At 37.0% G+C, this 18,752-nt stretch overlaps 1 protein-coding gene, 1 long non-coding RNA gene and 2 pseudogenes across 2 annotated transcripts; 1 reads left to right on the top strand and 3 right to left on the bottom strand.

Annotated features, from left to right (window-relative positions):
- Positions 1–244: 244 nt before the first annotated feature.
- Positions 245–1,646, bottom strand: LOC148699227 (uncharacterized; annotated as a pseudogene).
- Positions 1,647–3,078: 1,432 nt separating this feature from the next.
- On the top strand, positions 3,079–13,865 carry LOC148699225 (uncharacterized; annotated as a pseudogene).
- Positions 6,488–7,715, bottom strand: LOC148699226 (uncharacterized). The gene is made up of 3 exons (XR_015965460.1): positions 7,580–7,715; positions 7,082–7,481; positions 6,488–6,818 (listed from the first exon to the last, which is right to left on the bottom strand). It is a non-coding gene; the product is annotated as an uncharacterized LOC148699226 (long non-coding RNA).
- On the bottom strand, positions 13,840–18,515 carry LOC137720712 (uncharacterized). The gene is made up of 8 exons (XM_068459819.2): positions 18,063–18,515; positions 17,810–17,926; positions 17,171–17,397; positions 16,868–17,079; positions 16,644–16,746; positions 16,102–16,472; positions 15,375–15,867; positions 13,840–15,137 (listed from the first exon to the last, which is right to left on the bottom strand). The coding sequence occupies exons 1-8, from the start codon at positions 18,220–18,222 to the stop codon at positions 13,989–13,991; spliced, it is 2,832 nt and encodes a 943-aa protein (XP_068315920.1). The 5' UTR covers positions 18,223–18,515; the 3' UTR covers positions 13,840–13,988.
- Positions 18,516–18,752: the final 237 nt, after the last annotated feature.

Here is an 18,752-nt window from a genome sequence, read left to right as displayed (position 1 = left end):
CGTAAAGAGGTAAATTCACCACCATTATCAGCCCTAAGTGTTTTAAGCATGCAATGAAATTGTGTTTGGACCCAAGCAATAAAGGAACGTAACAATCCTTGTGTTTCGGATTTAAAACGCATGAGATGTATCCAAGTATAGCGAGAATAATCATCAACAATCGTTAAAAAATACCGAGCCCCCGAATGGGAATTGACTCGGTGAGGTCCCCAAATATCACAATGTATCAAATCAAAAGGTGCTTTAGAAGAAATAAAACTGGACGGAAAAGATAACCGGGTTTGTTTAGCAAGAAGACAAATGTCACATGTATGACTGGAATCAAATACTATTGATGGAACTTGTTTGGTTAAAGTTTGCAGAGGACCGATAGAAGGGTGCCCTAATCGTTGGTGCCAGAGGGTGGAGTTGCGGCTAATGTGATGAGCAAGGCGAAGGTTGTGTTCTGGCGCCAAGTAGTAAAGCCCATTATATCGCTTGCCCAGGCCAATCGTCCTCCTCGTATCCATGTCCTGTATCACACAGAAATCAGGGAAGAAAATCACTATGCATCGTAATGCTTCAGTAAGTTTGCTAACAGATAATAAGTGAACTCGGAAGTTGGGCACATGGAGCACTCCATCAAGTTTAATGTGTGAGGTAACTTGTATAGAACCAATCGAGTCTATTAAGGCATGTCCTCCATTCGGCAATTGAACAGAATCCAGCATGGATAATGACTTCTTGTCAAGCAAATGAGGAGAAGGAGATACATGGTCTGTTGCCCCACTATCAATGATCCAATATAAAGTTTTCTCTGACAAGTCAGAAGAAGGTGTGATTGTACCTGTTGCATTTGCAAAATGTTGCGGATTACCATCAATGTTGCTCTTCTTGAGCATTGCCATAAGTTGATTATATTCTTCTATGGTGAACTTTGGACCGTCACTGGACGTCGCCTTGTGTCATGAGTCTACACCCTTGGTGGTCTCGGTCTCCACCGTGACTTGGTTTGCTGCAGGTTTTCTTTTATTTGGTGGCTTGACTGATTTGCCATGATACTTATGGCCAGGTGGGAAACCATACAGGTAAAAGCATCGATCCACGGTGTGGTATTTTTTATCACAATATGAGCATTGAATGGTGTTTCCTTTTGATGCAGCAGTTTCCCTGTTGCGGGTTATATTCATAGCATGCATATTTATATTGTTACGATTTAGAGATACCTCTACTTGCTTCTCTTGTTGGAGAACAAGGGAATATGCCCTCCGAGTGCCTGGTAGTGGCTGCATCAATAGTATCTGTCCATGTACTGCTGCATAAGAATCGTTTAAACCCATCAGGAACTGCATCACCCTTTCTTTCTCATCTCGATCATTTATCTTCTTCAATCCCCCACAGGTGCAAGTCGGAGTTTCATTGTAGGATGCCAGTTCATCCCACAACGCTTTCAGTTTCGTGTAGTAAACCTGGATCGATTGTTGTTCCTGTCTGTGTTCAACGATCTCTCTCCTGATTTGATAAATGCGTGAGTCGTTTCCTTGTGAGAAACGATCTCGCAGGTCAGCCCAAACATCGGCTGCTGTTGTGTAATAAGAAACGCTGCTCGCAATGTCGTCGTGGACTGAGTTGAGAATCCAGGCAAGGACCATATCATTGCATCTTTGCCATGATGCAAATTGTTTGTCAGTCTCTGATGGAGGGTCAATGGTGCCATCAACCATGCCAAGTTTATTTTTCGCGCTCAAGCTGATTCGCATAGCACGACTCCAGGTATTGTAGTTGTCTCCTTGAAGTGTTTTGGAGACCAAGATATTCCCAGGTTGATCTGAGGGGTGTATAATAAAAGGGTTCGAGACATCTGTGAATGTCTCCATAGGTTTTTGGGTGTCAATGGACGCCTTAGGTATTGGATCGCCCATGGTGGTTTAGGTGATGTTGTGTTTGTTAGGATTTGCGGAAGCTGTGTGGGTATTCAGAGTCACCAGAAACGGTGCTCTGATACCATGTTGAAAGGTAACTCGGCTAGGGTTTAGAAATATGAAGTATGGGAATCAACTTTGAATATATTCTCATTGATTTACAATTGAATACAAGACTTATATAATACAAGGAAGTCTATTCTAGGAAGGAAACAAAGATGATTTACATTGATTCATACGGATCAATTCTACTCCTAATATCAAGGGGACGATATTGTCGTCCAATATGTTTACATGAATCTTCTCACATATACTTAGTATAGGGAGTGTAGTCAGAAAATCCATGTGAAAATGGAGAGTATATCCAGTGAGGAATTGAATGAATTCTCTATGGCATGTTGGCTTGTACCACACTGGTAACTTAGGTTAATCACAGTTGTTTACTCTTGTTTGTAGGTAGCCGTTCTCACATACTTTACCATCCAAAGTGGTGCGTAAACTTAGTTTCAACAAAGAGGATAACAATCTCAAACAAGTTGATCATGAGACGTTACGTGTGCCGTAATGAATCACGTACAAGCTCAAACTTGCCACTTATGAAGACGTGTCCATTGACCATGAAGAGATAACTATTCCTCTATGAATAAACTTGATTTTTCATATTCATTCTATCCACTAAATTCTAATTAAAGAGACATTGTCTCACACCACACTAGTGTGAGAAGGTCTAATTTGTCTATTCGATCCCCACATCACATTCTCTAACTAGTTAAGTAATTTGTGGAGATATAAAAGGCAACCTGAATATAAGATATTTATGTTTTGTTTGTTACAAGCAATATTCTACACTAATCTACACTAAAAAAATGGATGGGGGAGGTGGAGGCGGAGAAGAGTGTTAGAACCAGGATCTAATGGGTTACAATTCACCACTTGCAACATATCTAACTTTCTAAATTATCAATTATCCTAATGGTTTTTGCTTTGTCTGTACTATGAACTAGGTTTAACAATATATTTATTTAATTTAATGTAAAAGGCATGCAATCCTAGTGATCTTTGTGCATGGCTATAAGGGTGAATTTGGTATATAATTTGGGTGATAATGAAGTACTAAGATTCTCCCAGATGGGTGTATAATTTGGCTTTTTGGGAGTTTTGGCAGCCAACATTCTTGATGGAACTTGTTCTTACCAAATGGGGTATGCACATTTCTGATGTGCTCTTGGCTCATCTTCTCTGGAGTGTACTCATGTGAACTCCAAGTCTCCAATGCCATTAATTTCTTGGAAAATATTAAAATGATTAAAATTACTAATTTTGCTTTTCTTTGTAATAGTTGTATGTTTTGTTTCTTGATACAAGTGGATGGATTGCATGGGGACTCTAAAGCGAGAGGAGTGAATTTGGGACGGTAGTTGGCTGTGGAAGGTTGGATTAAGATTTTGTTTCGTATATTGTTTTTGGGTTTTTGTTGTTGTTGTCGTCGTCGTCGTTGTTGTTGTTATTTGAGCGATATAGGAGAGGGTATGAACTTGGGTGCAATGGAAGAGACACTACTCTCAGGTCTGCCTGTTTTGGGGTTTTCTTATCGTTGCAGTTGACCCGTTTGTGGATGTTGAAATGTAGGATGGAATACTGGTAACTAAAGTCAGTGACCTTGGAGAAGCATGTATCTGCAGATAATTGGGGGGGGGGGGGGGGGTGGGGGTGGGGGGCGTGGTGGGCGCGGGGTCGGGCTGGGGTGGGGGTGGGGGTGGTGGGGACGAATGTCTCGGTTAATAGAGATATTGCATCTTCATGGGAAACCTTTAGGGTAAGGCACACTGATGATCTCATCAAATAGTTCATGCCTGTAATTTCTGTTAACTTATATGTGGGAATCTCAAGTGTTTTCTGATTAAATGCATCCATTGCGACCTTATGCTCTGTCCGATCTCAAAAATGAAGGGACAGACTAAAATTGTTATGGTTTATATTGTAAATAAATCTGCTAATTTCTCTAAGGAGGAGGAAATAATTATATACTACAAGAATACATCTGTTGAGAAATTAGACTCTAAGAAAATTGAGGTCCTCATTTATCTTGGTTCATACTACTCAAACTTATGATCCTGTTTTCTGTTCTAGACATGAGAGTTTCCGAATTAGAATTTCAGCTCCGCACTTTGCAAGAAAGTTTCTGAAAGTTCTAGGATGGGTACTAGTTTAACTTAGAGGGGGGTGAATAGGTTCCAATTTAAAAATCCAATTTAATTTTCAATTTAATTTTCAGTTCTCAAATTAATTCTACCTTCACATCACACATCAAGCTATCCTACACATATGCAGTTAAAAAGATAAATAAAAAGTGCACATAGGATGTAGGATTTAACGAGGTAAAACCCACCACTTGGAAAATCATCCGGTTCCCAAGCTAGGACAAACACTAAGAGAAATAAGTACATAAAGACTTACAAAACACATCAACTAGACACATATACAAGTAGGTAGTTTTGTCTCCGCGCTTTGCTACTCGATCTCTCTTTAGCCTTCGAGTGGAAGTAGCATGACACTTACGCGGCCATCAATCACCTTTTTCTCGAACTTTACAAGATACTGACACGATCATGCAGAATGTATGAAATGAAATGATTTTTGAAAATCAACCAATTACGAAAATCACTAGGCGTATTTTCATAATTGATTTTTTGTTAAAGCACAAAGAAAAATCAATGATGGAAACTAAATTTTTCCTTGAAGACACTCACAAATAATAGACTGCTTTTTCTGAAATGGAAACGGCACTCTGTGCACTTGGATCTGCTCTAAAAGACGTTTGTTTTCAAATGATATTTCATGCAATAACAAATGAAGTACAATGGCTGCATTGCATTTCTATCTTAGATATTGTGCAAATTCCTCCCAAAAATAGATCAAAATATCAACTAATAAAGAACGCACATCATTAAAAGAATTCGTCAAAATAATGATAAAAAGCTAATGCATCCAATCAATTCTCTGTACCTGTGTGTGTCAATATAGCAGCCAAAAACCCCAACTGATCTAATGCATGTGGCAGCCCAAAAACCTAATGCATGCAGCAATACTCTGTAAAGCGCATGACAAATCTCAATGCATGTGTGTGTGATACTGCAGCCACACAAATGCTCTGATGACCTGGGTATTTTTTATGCGGCAGCAACACCACAAACCCTAATTTAATCCATCAATAAATATAACAATTACAAGAGTTTGAATTGACTTCAACTTCCAAAAATTGGGACGACAGATTAAGAGATAAAAATAAAATCATTCAGAATTTATCAATACAGTAAACATGCATTGAAACAAACTAGGACATTGCAGCAAGCATAACAAACGAATCCTATGTAAATATGGATAAGCTAGAGTATTGTGCTGATAAAAAATTGTGGGCCTTTTATTTAAGTTAAATGAAGTCTTAATTAAAAAAGAAAAATTTACGTGCAAAGCTTTTATTCTTCTTCTTTTTTCTCCTGATAGTGTTTGCACATTCAGAAGCAATGTGTCCATACCCTTGATATTCATGGCATTGAACTCTATTATTAGAACTCATTTGTTCACTAGTCCTAAAGGATTTAGATGTTTTGTCATGTGAGAGATCTAAGGAATGAAAGTTTCTTGAATTCAAACTAGAGTTAGTTCGTAGCTCATGACCCTGGGAATTTTGAGACTTGAGAAACCTTATAATTTGCATGGTTAATTCAACCAATTCATCTTCAGACAAGTCTTCAACTGAGCCATCACTTTCTTCTTCTTTGACAACTTTGAGAGCAATGTTTTTCATCTTCTTGGAGTCAGGAAGCTCTAACTCATATGTTTGCAGAGACCCAGTCAATTGCTCAAGTTTGTAGGTGTTTAGATCTTTCGATTCCTCAATCGCTGTCATCTTAGCAAGAAACCTCATAGGAAGTGAACTTAAGATCTTTTTCACAATCCTATGTTCTGGAATATTGTCACCAATATTGTGGTAGCCATTAACAATTACGCTAAGCTTAGCATAAAAGTCAAAGAAACTCTCATCAGACATTGTGATATTTTTGAATTTTGTGATGAGATGTTGAAGCTTGGATTCTTTAACAGTTGAGTTACCCTCATGAGTAACTTCAATAATGTCCCAAGCTTCTTTTCCCGTTGTACACTTGCTTATGTAATTGAATTGTTCAGGCGAAACGGCTGTGAATAAAGCATTCAAAGCCTTTTGGTTAAAAGTGCTAGAACTACGCTCATCATTGCTCCATTCTTTCCTAGGCTTGAGCTTAGATACAGACGCAGAGCACTTTCCTCCAACTTTTATTTCTTCGATTGTCGGAGGTTCACAACCTTCTTCAACAACAAGCCACACCTTGTTGCCCACATAAACAATTTCATTTTCGCCTTCCACACAACATAATTGTCACCACACTACTGCAAAATTATCTATTGATGGCGGTCCAAAAATCGACAAGAAACATATATTATTGTCGGATATTATGCAAAGTCTGACAGAAAATGGATGCAGTGACAGATATAATAAGTGACAGAGTTGTCAGCGTCAGGAAATGAATTTTCGACAGAAAATACTCTAAAACTAACAGAACTTGTGTCAGATATAACCGACAGAAAATATATTAATAATGAATAAATAAGAGCATTTTCTGTCGGATAAAACCGACAGAAAATATATATATACGACAGAACTTGTGTCGGTTATAACCGACAGAAAATATTAATAATGAATAAGTAAAGCATTCTCTGTTGGCTAAAACCGACAGCAAATATACTAATAATAAAAATAAAATAAAAAGGACATGAGAGCATTCTCCCTTCTTCTCGTTGAGCATTATTCTCCCCTTTTGCTCGAAATCAGAATCCGCAGCTAATGAGCAAACCAGATTGGGCAACATCCTTGAACCCCTATGCACGATGGAATTTGAAGTTCGAATTCAAAAGATCCAAAACCCAACTCCACTAACCTTCTTCCCAACACAAAACACAACAATCCATCCCAGAAAAACAGAAGAGAAAACCCACATCTTCCATAAATAGAACAACGAAGAAAAGCATGGAGATCCAAAATCACACACAGCATTTAAACATCAAACACTTACACAATCAACGGAAACGACCACCATAACTAGAAGAACGAGAAAAACAATGAAGAAAAAAGAAAGGCTCACTTGTCTTTCTCTTTGGTGCTCTGTAACGGGTTTCGATCGGACTTTGAGGAGCAAAAGGGAGGAGAAAGAATAGATGAAGCAACGACACAGAGAATTAGATGAAGCAAAAATCTAAAAACCATGTAACGGGGAAGAAGAAACGTGCATGTACAGTGTTTGTATGTGGTGGGTTGGACGAATCTAGAGTTGGAAGATCTTTTCACCTTCAAAAGCCCATTTGTTCAGCAAATCAAGTTCACGTTCCCCAAAACTGGTCCACTCTTTGTGGCTCAAATCCAGACTTACAGAATCTGAGAAAGAAAGAAGAGCACCCGAGAGTGCAACACAGAATGCCGCAGATGAACCAAGGACTGAACCCAATGGAAGTTTTGAAGTGATAACAATGGTAGCAGGCTTAAATCTGAGCCATAAAGAGAAGGAATCAGAGAACGAGAAAATAAGAATCAATAGTCAAGAACTGAAAGTAGTCGATTATACAAACAAATAATGATTGTGTACCCTTGGATAGATGAATATAGCCAAAGAAAAACCAACACTCCAGCACCAAGTCCAATTTTTGCCACTGGAATCTTTAGTTCATCAACTAAAGCGACAAGTGATTTAGTCGACTCAAGTGAACATGAGGTTGGCACTGATGAGTTAGGAATATCTAATTCTAATAAGACTGCTTTTAATCTACCAATAGGCCTATTATTGTCGGTTAAAACCAACAGAATTTTTTTTTAAAATAAAAACCGACAGAAAATTTTCATTACTGTCGATTATAACCGACAGAAAAAAAATGGCAGTAAAAATCCCTCCAAAATTCCCTCCCAAAGTTTTAAATTCCCTTCCAAAATTTTGAATCCCCCCCCCCCAAAATTTTGTTACGATTTTAAAAAATAAAATAATAATTGTTTGGTTTAATAAATAAATAAATAATATGTATTTAAATAGAATACGTTTTAAAAATTAAATAAATAGTTGTGCGGCTTAATAGATAAAAACCAATGTAAAATATGCAATAAAGAAACAAAAAGATAATTGTACAATGAAAATGTCGTCACACAAACTAAATATTGTCAAATCAATACTTGAAAAACATAAATAAAAATTTAGCACAAATTACTTTTCCCACTTCAAAATTTAGGTAAATTTAATGGAGATATGTATTCTATGAAACTCGTTTCCATGATCTAACCGTCAAACTTGTGTGTAGTTACTACAAGATCGCATACGTAAAAAAATCACAAAAAAAAAAAAAAACATTCAGAGATTAGGTCGAACAAAAGTTTTCAACGGTTATAAACGAAAAATCACAATTTAACGGTTATAAACGAAAAAACATTCAGAAATGAATGCATTCGATCTTCAATTTAAAACATTTACACTAGTAGATACCACAAAATCTTATTTTATACTTAATGGAAGTATAATATTAACTCTAGTGTTTGTTTAATCTACCGTTTTGACGCGATATGCAATTTACGAAACTTTTTTCAACAATCCAACCGTCAAACTTATTTGTACACACTCCGAGATTGCACACGTAAAAAATCTTAAAAAAAAAACATTCAGAGATTGCGTAATGGAACAAAAGTTTTCGACGGTTATAAACGAAAAATCACAATTTAATGGTTATTTTGGCTCCGATTTTGATGATTTTTTTACTGCTACACTCCTCGACCCTATAAGAATGCAATGAATGCATTTGATCTTCAATTTAAAACATTCACACTAGTAGATACCACAAAATCTTATTTTATACTTAATGGAAGTATAATATTAACTCTAAGTGTTTGTTTAATCTACTGTTTTGACGCGATATGCATTCAACGAAACTTTTTTCAATGATCCAACCATTAAACTTATTTGTACACACTCCGAGATTGCATACGTAAAAAATTTTAAAAAACAAACATTCAGAGATCACGTAATGGAACAAAAGTTTTCGACGGTTAAACGGAAAATCACAATTTAACGATTATTTTAGCTCTGATTTTAATGACTTTTTATAGTTACACTCCTTGACCCTATAAGAATGTAATGAAAGAATTCAATCTTCAATTTAAAATATTTACACTAGTGGATACCACAAAATCTTATTTTATACTTAATGGAAGTATAACATTAACTCTAAGTGTTTGTTTAATCTACCATTTTGATGCGATACGCATTCTACGAAACGTTTTTCAACGATCCAACCGTCAAACTTGTTTGCACACACTCCGAGATTGCATACGTAAAAAATCGCAAAAAAAAAAACATTCAGAGATTAGGTAATGGAACAAAAGTTTTCGACGGTTATAAACAAAAAATAACAATTTAACAGTTATTTTAGCTATGATTTTGATTATTTTTTACAGCTATTCTCCTTGACTCTATAAGAATGCAATGAATAAATTCGATCTTCAATTTAAAATATTTACACTAGTGGATAAATCTTATTTTATACTTAATGGAAGTATAACATTAACTCTTAAGTGTTTGTTATATCTATCAATTTGATAGGATATGCATTCTACGAAGCTAGTTTCAATGATCAAACCGTCAAATATGTTTGTATATACTCCAAGATAGCATGCGTAAAAATTGCCACAAAAAAAAAAACATTAAGAGATTATTCTGGCGGCCATCCAAAATTTTGCTTTGTTCATGTCGGTTATATCCGATAGGGCCATGAGTTAAAAAAAAATTTAAAACATGTGTTTATTTATTTATTTTTAATCAATATAACATTTTAAAATAATAAAATCAGATATGATAGAGTACACCAAATGTTCATGTGTGTTTATGTGCCAGACAATGTTCTTTTTGACGCATTCAAAATAATTGTTTGAATTTCCTTGTATCTTATTGCTTGCCTGTGAGGGAGCATAATCCTCATTACAAAAATGATTGAGCTTCATATTTTAGTCTGTTGTTATTATTCTCTTAGAAAATTTATGGCTCGTGGGAATTGGGTTCATTAGACTTTAGGTCATGAGTGAAAAAAAAACATTTAAAAAATGTGTTTATTTATTTATTTATTTTTAATCAATATAACATTTAAAAATAATAAAATTTTCATTTCTGTCGGTTGTAACCGCCAGCATACTAAAATAATAACCGTCAGAAAGTAAAATAATAAAGTAGTCAATTTCTGTTGGTTATAACAGCCACCATTAACTTAAAACCCACCAGAATCTGTCAAAAATATTGAAAAAAAAATTCAAAAATCTTGTCAGTTATAACCGACAAGATTTTTTTGATATTCACCAGGACTTTATGTCACCGACAAGATTTTTCTAATATCTGCCACTAATTAAATGATGTGTCGAATATAATTTTTCTGACATGATTTTTCTAATATCTGCCACCATCATCCGCCACCTAAAGCTAATATTGTAGTAGTGCCATCAAAGTGTGGTGGGTGAGAAATTGAACCCATAGCACGATTCATCCTAGACTACCCATTGATCTCACTAATTATTTTTAGTGACCTGCTTTGGTGACAATTGAAAGTTCTAGGATGGGTACTAGTTTAACCTAAAGAGGGGTGAATAGGTTCCAATTTAAAAATCCAATTCAATTTTCAATTTAATTTTCAAATCTCAAATTAATTCCACATTCACATCACATATCAAACTATCCTACACATATGCAGTTAAAAAGATAAATAAAAAGTGCACACAAGATGTAGGATTTAACGGGGGCAAAACCCACCATTCGAAAAATTCTTAAGCTCCCAAGTTAGGACAAACACTAAGAAAAATAAGTACAGAAAGACTTACAAAACTCATCACCTAGACACATATACTAGTAGGCAGTTTTGTCTCCACGCTTTACTACTCGATCTCCCTTCAACCTTCGAGTAGAAGTCGCACGACACTAACATGGCCATCAATTACCTTTTTCTTGAATTTTGCAAGATACTAATCCGATCATGCAGAATGTATGAAATGAAATGATTTTTGAAAATCAACCAATTACGAAAATCACAAGGCATATTTTCATAATTAATTTCTTGTTGAAGCACAACGAAAAATCAATGATCGAAACTAAATTTTTCCTTGAAGACACTCACAGATAATAGACTGATTTTTCTGGAATGGAAATGGCACTCTGTGCACTTGGAGTTGCGCTAAAAGACGTTTGTTTTCAAATGATATTTCAAGCAACAACAAACGAAGTACAATGGCTGCATTGCATTTCCCTCTCAGATACTGTGCAAATTCCTCCCAAAAATAGATCAAAATATTAACTAATAAATAATGCACATCATTAAAAGAATTCGTCAAAATAATGATAAAAAGCTAATGCACCCAATCAATTCTCTGCACCTGTGCGTGTCAATATGCGCAGCCAAAAACCCCAACTGATCTGATGCATGCGGCAACCCAAAAACCTAATGCATGCATCAATACTCTGTAAAGCGAATGACTGATCTCAATGCATGTGTGTGTGATACTGCAGCCGCACAAATGCTCTGATGACCTGGGTATTTTTTATGCGGCAACAAAACCTTAAACCCTAATCTAATCCATCAATAAATATAACAACTACAAGAGTTCGAATTGACTTCAACTTCCAAAAGATTGGGATGACTGATTAAGAGATAAAAATAAAATCATTTGGTATTTATCAATAGAGTAAACATACATTCAAACAAACTAGGACATTGCAACAAGCATAACAAACGAATTCTATATAAATATGGATAAGCTAGAGTTTTGTGCTGATAAAAAATCGTGGGCCTTTTAATTAAGTTAAATGAAATCTTAATTAAAAAAGGCAAATTTAACGTGCAAAGCTTTTATTGTTAAACTTAAAACTAGGCAGCTCATTAAACACAAAACTAGATAATATGAATGCATATGCATGTCGAACTTACCTGAGTGAATATCTCTGAAATGTTTGTTATTTTGTGATCGAGAGCATGAGAGGCAAAACTTAGACTAAAATAATTACAACTGAAACATGCACTAGTCTAAGATATTACAGACTCAGGCGTTTTATTAGGAATTACCATTTTTACACTAACAGTTTCTAACATGTGATTGACAGGGTTGCTCTTTTTCTGCAACTAGAGAACCACCTTCAACACTAGGAACCTTTCACGTTGAAAAAATAACAAAGGTAGAGTTCACATCAGAAAAATGAATGGGACGGGACGTATTTGCAGGTTTGTTTTCTTGAGGTATTTAACGACCCAATTCATTAGCTTAGACTGAGGAATTATGTGTTGGCATGCTCTTTGTTCGACCACTGTTCATAAAATTATGTGACTTGTTTCCAAGAAATTTTGTAGTGTTTGGCTCTGCACGAAATTTCCATGAATTGAGTAAAGCCCAAAATTGTGCAGTTTTTCTATTAGCCTTTAAAATTTATGAAGAGTTGAGGTGCTTTCCCACAATGTGATAAAGTAAAATTTTTCAAGTCGACGGACTAAGGGCCTACTCCAACAACACCGATATTGTTCTTACTTTACCACTTGTCCAATCCTCAGGTATGAGATTTTGTCACAAAAAACCTCAATGTTAGTTAAAGAGGGGTATTTTTATTTAAATTGCTTTCCTTCTTCCCTCCTGGCCGATGTGGGACAATGGGTATTCCAACAGTACACTGCAAAATCAGCTCACGGTGGACTTTCTGGGGAAACCAGGATGGGATGATAATGCAGCCACGTTTGAACTGACCATTGTTGTTAATACCTTGCATGGAGATTACCAGCTTGCAAATGGATATGGACACAGTAAGGCCAAAGATACTCTTTAGGTAACTCTTCGTTACTTTCTAGCTGCCTTTGCAACAGATGTTCACCCGTTACATTATAGTTGCTAAACTAGAAAGCTTTCTCTCGATTTGTTTATTTGATATTCGGACCTTTTTAAAATGTAGAGACATAAAAATAGTTTCATCAAGGTGCCTATGATCCTGATCCTCCTGCGCCGTTAATTGGTTGATCTTTTGGAAGCTGTAGACAATGCATTCTCATGGGCGCAGTAGGTCTTTCATTCACCTAATTCTGTTCAGATAAAATCAAAATACCATTTTTGGTTCTGATGTCATACATTAGAACTGTGCTGCAGAGCCAATAGTATTAAGTGCATAATTGATGTTCACGCCACTCCTGGCTCCCAGAACCGGATGGAACATAGTGCTAGTAGAGATGGTTCAACAGATTGGCCTAATCCTTATTACATTTCACAAACACCGCCTGTTATAGATTTTCTAGCTTCCAGGTGTGTGATGTGTTTTTGAACTGCTACACTCTAGACCCTACTAAGTGTTCACGCACTTGCATATATCTTTGAGAAACCTGTAGTGTTATCTACAACATTTAATTCAGGTCAGCTCTCCTTAGAGTTCAAGCATGCCAAGCACTGATTTCTTTCGTTTGCAGGTATGCAAGACGTCCTGCTTTGCTGCAGTTCCATTAGATACTTTAGTTTGATGTTACAAACAAGGCTATCAAATTGTTCGGAAATACTCATCAACAGCTTACGTAATACTATAGTTTCATTTAGTGGTGGATTCACATTATTACAGTCTTTTTGATAATTTCTTTGTTAATATGAGTGCTGTGGATAAATTGCAATTCATATACAAGAGCAGGGAAACTCAACTGCAGGCCCTCAGCTGGGCAAACGGTTCACTAGTTTTTATCGGTATCTGAGATGCATCTGATTGCAGATTTTTATTTTTCTTTATCCCTCAACAACGATGACATTCATATCGTTCCATGTTGTTATGCAATTTTGCAGATTCGAATAACAAAATGTGGAAAGAAGAGTATCTGCAGAAAATGTCAATGAATATGTAACAACTTTGAGGCTACATGTATTAAATCCTTTGCCAATGAATTATGTGGGAAAATTTTCTTCCTAATTCCTCTTTTTACACACTAGTACCAACACATGAATGTCAGATGAGCTCAGTCTACTAGTTAAAGCCAACTTTTGTAAACCATGATATATAGTCTCTTGACCACCTGGCCGACGAAAATATATCCTACAAAAAGGACCACCAAAAATCCAAAGTACGACAGTGGAAGCTCAACGAATCCCATCACATCCCCAATTGGTGTGAACGGAATTGCAATTCCGATGGCAGAAATCAGAACTGTAGAACAAAGCACGGGCCATGAGGCAAACTCCTGAACGAAGGGAATTTTCTCTGTCCGGATCAAGTGGATGATCAGAGTCTGCATCAGAAGCCCTTCGATGAACCAAGCAGAATGGAAGAACACAATGTCTTCCAGACTGTCAGCCTTATAATAGAACCAAAGGAACATAAGTGTGCTTACGTCAAAGAGAGTGCACACAGGACCATTCCACAGAATAAACATCGGAAAGCCTTTCTTCGACCATTTTTGTGGTACTTTTACATATTCTTCTTCCATTTTGTCCCATGGGATTGCAATCTGGCCAACACTATACAAGAAGTTCTGCGTAAGAAGCTGTTTTGGAGTCAACGGTTCATACTTGAGACCCAAGGTTGCTATGAGAATTGAGAGAACGCTTCCTAGATTGGCAATTACCGACATTTTTATGTACTTCATTGTGTTCCCAAAAGTGAGTCTACCGTGCTCAACTCCAGCGATGAGGACATTGAGATCCTTCTCGAGTAATATAATGTCAGCAAAGTCTTTTGCAACTGATACTCCTGAGTCAACTGATATACCAACATTGGCTGCATCCAGCGCAAGCGAGTCATTTACTCCATCTCCTAAGAAGCCAACAGTGTGGTTTCCAACTGCCTGCAGGGACTGAACAACTCGGAGTTTCTGTGTTGGGGTGAGTCGAGCTAGTACAGTTGCTCTTTTAACCGTCTCATGAAAGGAATCCTGGTCGAGTAACTCAAGCTCTGGCCCTGTAACAACATGGGTGGTTCTTATACCAACTTCCTTGCAAACTCTTATTGATAGTGTGAGCGAGTCACCTGTCAAGACCTTTGCTTTCACTCCCTTCTCAGCCAACCGCCACAGAGCTTGCTTTGCTGAGTCCTTGGGCGGGTCAAAGAATGTTATGAGGCCAAGGAAAACCATGTCTGATTCAAAAGTTTCATCATCGTCTCTGTGTTGATAGCTCGTTTCCTGCATTGTGACAGAAATAGTCAGGTTAGTAAACATTGTAAGTTTACAAGGCAGCAGAATTATTTTCTTTTTGGTGTGCCATTTTCACATTTCTGTTCTAGTTCATTAATCCTTAGTTGCCACTTTATTATTTACCAGAAAAATGTCTATGAAACGTACTAAAATTTGAAAGAAATAAATAGATGCAATTGAATACAGAAAGTGCAGAAGTTGAGTCAGAAAGAAATCTAGACGCACCGTTTCCAGCCTCCTTATTGCCACTCCAATAGCTCTGAGTCCCTCATTGCTAATTTCTTCAGTGAGATTTAAAATCCTTTGATAGTGTTCTGTAGAGAAAGTTATATTCGTTTCCCCGTCAACATCCTCTATAAAAGAACAAACTTTCATCACTTCTTCCAGAGCTCCTTTTGTCACCACGATTCTATCGGAAATGTGGTGGCTTCTGTCTTCTGCTTCTCTCTCCATGATAATAGCTACTCTTCTTCTTATAAAATCAAAAGGAATCTCATCTATTTTCTTCCATTTCGAAGGCTGGAACTTGTATCCATTGGTATATACATGTGCCAAAATTGCATCGTCAAGGGGATACTTCTGGTCGGTCTTGAAATAGGAGTTGAGGAAAGCAAACTGTAAAACCTTTTCTTTCTGTAATCCCCAGCTGTTCAGATGATTAACCATTATTGCACGGTTCATGGTGAGCGTACCCGTCTTGTCAATGCATAAGATATCCCTGCAACAAAGAGAACACAGCAAATGACTACCAAACAAGGGAAGTTCCAAGTGAAAAAACTTCGATGATAAGAAATTGTAGTTATAGATGAAACAATCTAGGATATCATGTCCTCAGGAACTCTGTCAATTACATTGCCGGCTGCAATTCTAAGATATTTGTTCACACACACACACACATGCCCATTTGATTAATCCATCGCATAATTTGAAAAGAAATATAAAGTATACTTACATAGATCCCATGTCTCGTATTGCAGTTAAGCTTTTGATAATGCATCTGTCTTTGGCCATAGCAAGTGCTCCTTTTGCAAGACTTGTGTTAACAATGAGGGGAAGCATTTGAGGAGTGAGTGCACTTGCCACCGAGACTCCGAAAAGGATGCTCTCAGACAGATCATGAGATGTACTGTAGTCAGTTGCAACTATGATGGTGACTACTACAAGCATAACCGCAATCAGCACATAAGATATGCGGCGAACACCATCCTCAAATTCATTTGGTGGTTTCTTCTTTCCTATGTTTGAAAACATGGTGCTCATGTACGTCTTAGATCCAGTGGACACCACTAGACCAACTCCGCCACCTGATACTACATTTGTTCCCTGAATATTTACATAACATCAAGACATACGAAAATTGTTCAGTAACACACAATGCTTTAGCCTCAAGGGCTGTCGATTTGCATGGTTCAACTTCAACCTTTGATGTTACGTATATGCCACCCGAAATTTCACGCATAGTTAGAACAAAATGACAGGTACTACTGTACCTACCATGAAGCAAATATTCCGTAAATCGAGCAATGGAGTGCTCGAATCTTCTCTGACATCAGCTGTTTTCTCAGTTGTCCAGGACTCTCCTGTTAACGAGGACTGACTGTTCAAGAAGCATATTTGAGTGATCATTTAATCTAAAATTGTCTGTACATATTGGAAGAATGACATAAAACAATTCACAAATCTTATTTTTACGACAGAAAGCTTTAGAGGTACTATACCTTACAACAAGGTGTTTCGTAGACAATAGCCTCACATCACCAGGAAAGAGGTCTCCAGGTTCAAAAATGACAATGTCGCCAGGAACGACATCTCTTTGATCAATTTGTACTACTAGTTCGGTTTGAACAACTCTACCTGCGCATCTTTGCACTTTGACTGGGCACCTTACGAATTCTGAGAGTTTCATGGCCGCTTTTGAACTGCCATATTCCTGAAAGGAGCATGGAAAACTAGTCTTAGTCATATGCTTGATATAGAAAGCTAGGGCGCCTACTTGATCGAAGTAATTAAGCAAGGATTACCTGATAGAATCGAAGGGAGACACTTATGAAAACCAAAACAAGCATGATACAACCATTTGGACTGTCACTGGTTATGTACGAGATTACAGACAAGACGATCAATATGATATTGAAAGGATGAAAGAAAGCATTCCACAAAATATGCCACCAGCTCGGAAAAGAATAATCCACAGGAACATTCGGGCCATTTTCCTTCAGTCTCCTCTCAGCTTCAGTAAAGCTCAATCCTGAAGAGAAGCAAAAGTCCGTAGCTGGTATAAGATTTCGAGGAGCTACATTATATTGTTTCAATAATCCTCCTAAGAGTATTTGTAAATTTTTTCTCATAGAATTTCCTATATCCTTATTATTGTGCATACATTAAACGCTGAAAAATGCGCAGCATGAGTAAATTATCAAATTCAACACAGGAATTTCCTATATCTTGGCGTTTCAAATGCTACAATCTGCCACATATTTATTTTCAGATCTCAAACAAAATAACCATGTAATTTATAAATTACATAACATCTTCAGTCATGTTCTTGTACAAATACACACTTGTATCTATTACAAAAGAAAATCTCGGTTGTCACATTTCCTAATAACTTTATTACTAAAAGAACAGAGAAGCTAAGGCGAGTAATTAAGAACGCTTACCCCTTTCAGTGGATCGAACATACTCGAAAACCAAATCCTTGTCTGATTGCGCCAAGGCGTATAACCAAGAGTAGAGCTTCTCCTCTGCCTCAGTCCTTGACCCCCCATCAATTTTTCCTGCACATTCCACACAAACAACAAAATCCCACATCAGAAGCAGCTCCAAGTACAAAACCATGAATTCACTTATCCCACATCAATTTTTCCTAACAAGCTTCTCCTCTGCCTCAGTCCTTGTAAACCTCTAGCATACCTCCAGACATAAGCCTGCGCAGTAGTCGAAAGAGCTTGTTAGGGACACCATCTTTCGGAGTTTCAGAGTTGTTTACAGGGTTTTGGCGAATTGGGTTGTAGTAAGGAAGGTTTCTGTGATTGTTTGAAGTGAAAATGCTAGGGGTTTTGAACCAGCCCATATTATCAGATTAAGAAAAAACTTTTGGGAATGCCAGAGAGACATAAAATGTAGGACTCGCGACGACAAGTAAGAAGAAGAGGAAGAGACAGTACGCATCTTTGTGGAAAGTATATGTTTGAAGATTGGATCTTTGAAGAGAAGGTAGGGAAGATAAACTATTAAATTTTGTCTCTTTTTGTTTAATATGTTGGTGGAATTTAGGGTTTTTGCTTCTTGTGTGGGATTTGCGTGGAGTTTCTCTCTCTACAGGAGGACCAAGAGGCTGATGACTTTCCCTGTCAAGCTTCAACTACCAGACTTCCAGATGACGGTTAGGTTGGTTATATATGTTTGCTGGGGAGTTGCTGACTCTTTCATTTCTCAAAGTCATCGCCTGTTGTCAAGACTGATTTTGGCCTGTTTCAACGAGAGCATTTTTGCTCACCGCCATTTAGTGGGGTGTATGCTCACCATCCTATTTATCACCGTTAGATGAGTTTGAATTTCAAGATTCGTGTAGACAATAAAAAATATACAATCAAAAGAGTC

The sequence above is a fragment of the Pyrus communis genome, chromosome 1 (assembly GCF_041283825.1).
Source record: "Pyrus communis isolate YQ-2024b chromosome 1, ASM4128382v1, whole genome shotgun sequence".
Lineage (NCBI taxonomy): Eukaryota > Viridiplantae > Streptophyta > Magnoliopsida > Rosales > Rosaceae > Pyrus > Pyrus communis.
This window is presented reverse-complemented; position numbering and strand designations above follow the sequence as displayed.

Excerpts from the sequence above, each read along its gene's own strand:
- LOC137720712 (XM_068459819.2), bottom strand. The coding sequence starts at position 18,222 with ATGGGCTGGTTCAAAACCCCTAGCATTTTCACTTCAAACAATCACAGA. Across the intron at positions 17,398-17,809 it reads TGTTCGATCCACTGAAAGGG|GATTGAGCTTTACTGAAGCT; the intron begins GTAAGCGTTCTT and ends GCTTCTCTTCAG. Across the intron at positions 17,080-17,170 it reads TCTCCCTTCGATTCTATCAG|GAATATGGCAGTTCAAAAGC; the intron begins GTAATCCTTGCT and ends TGCTCCTTTCAG.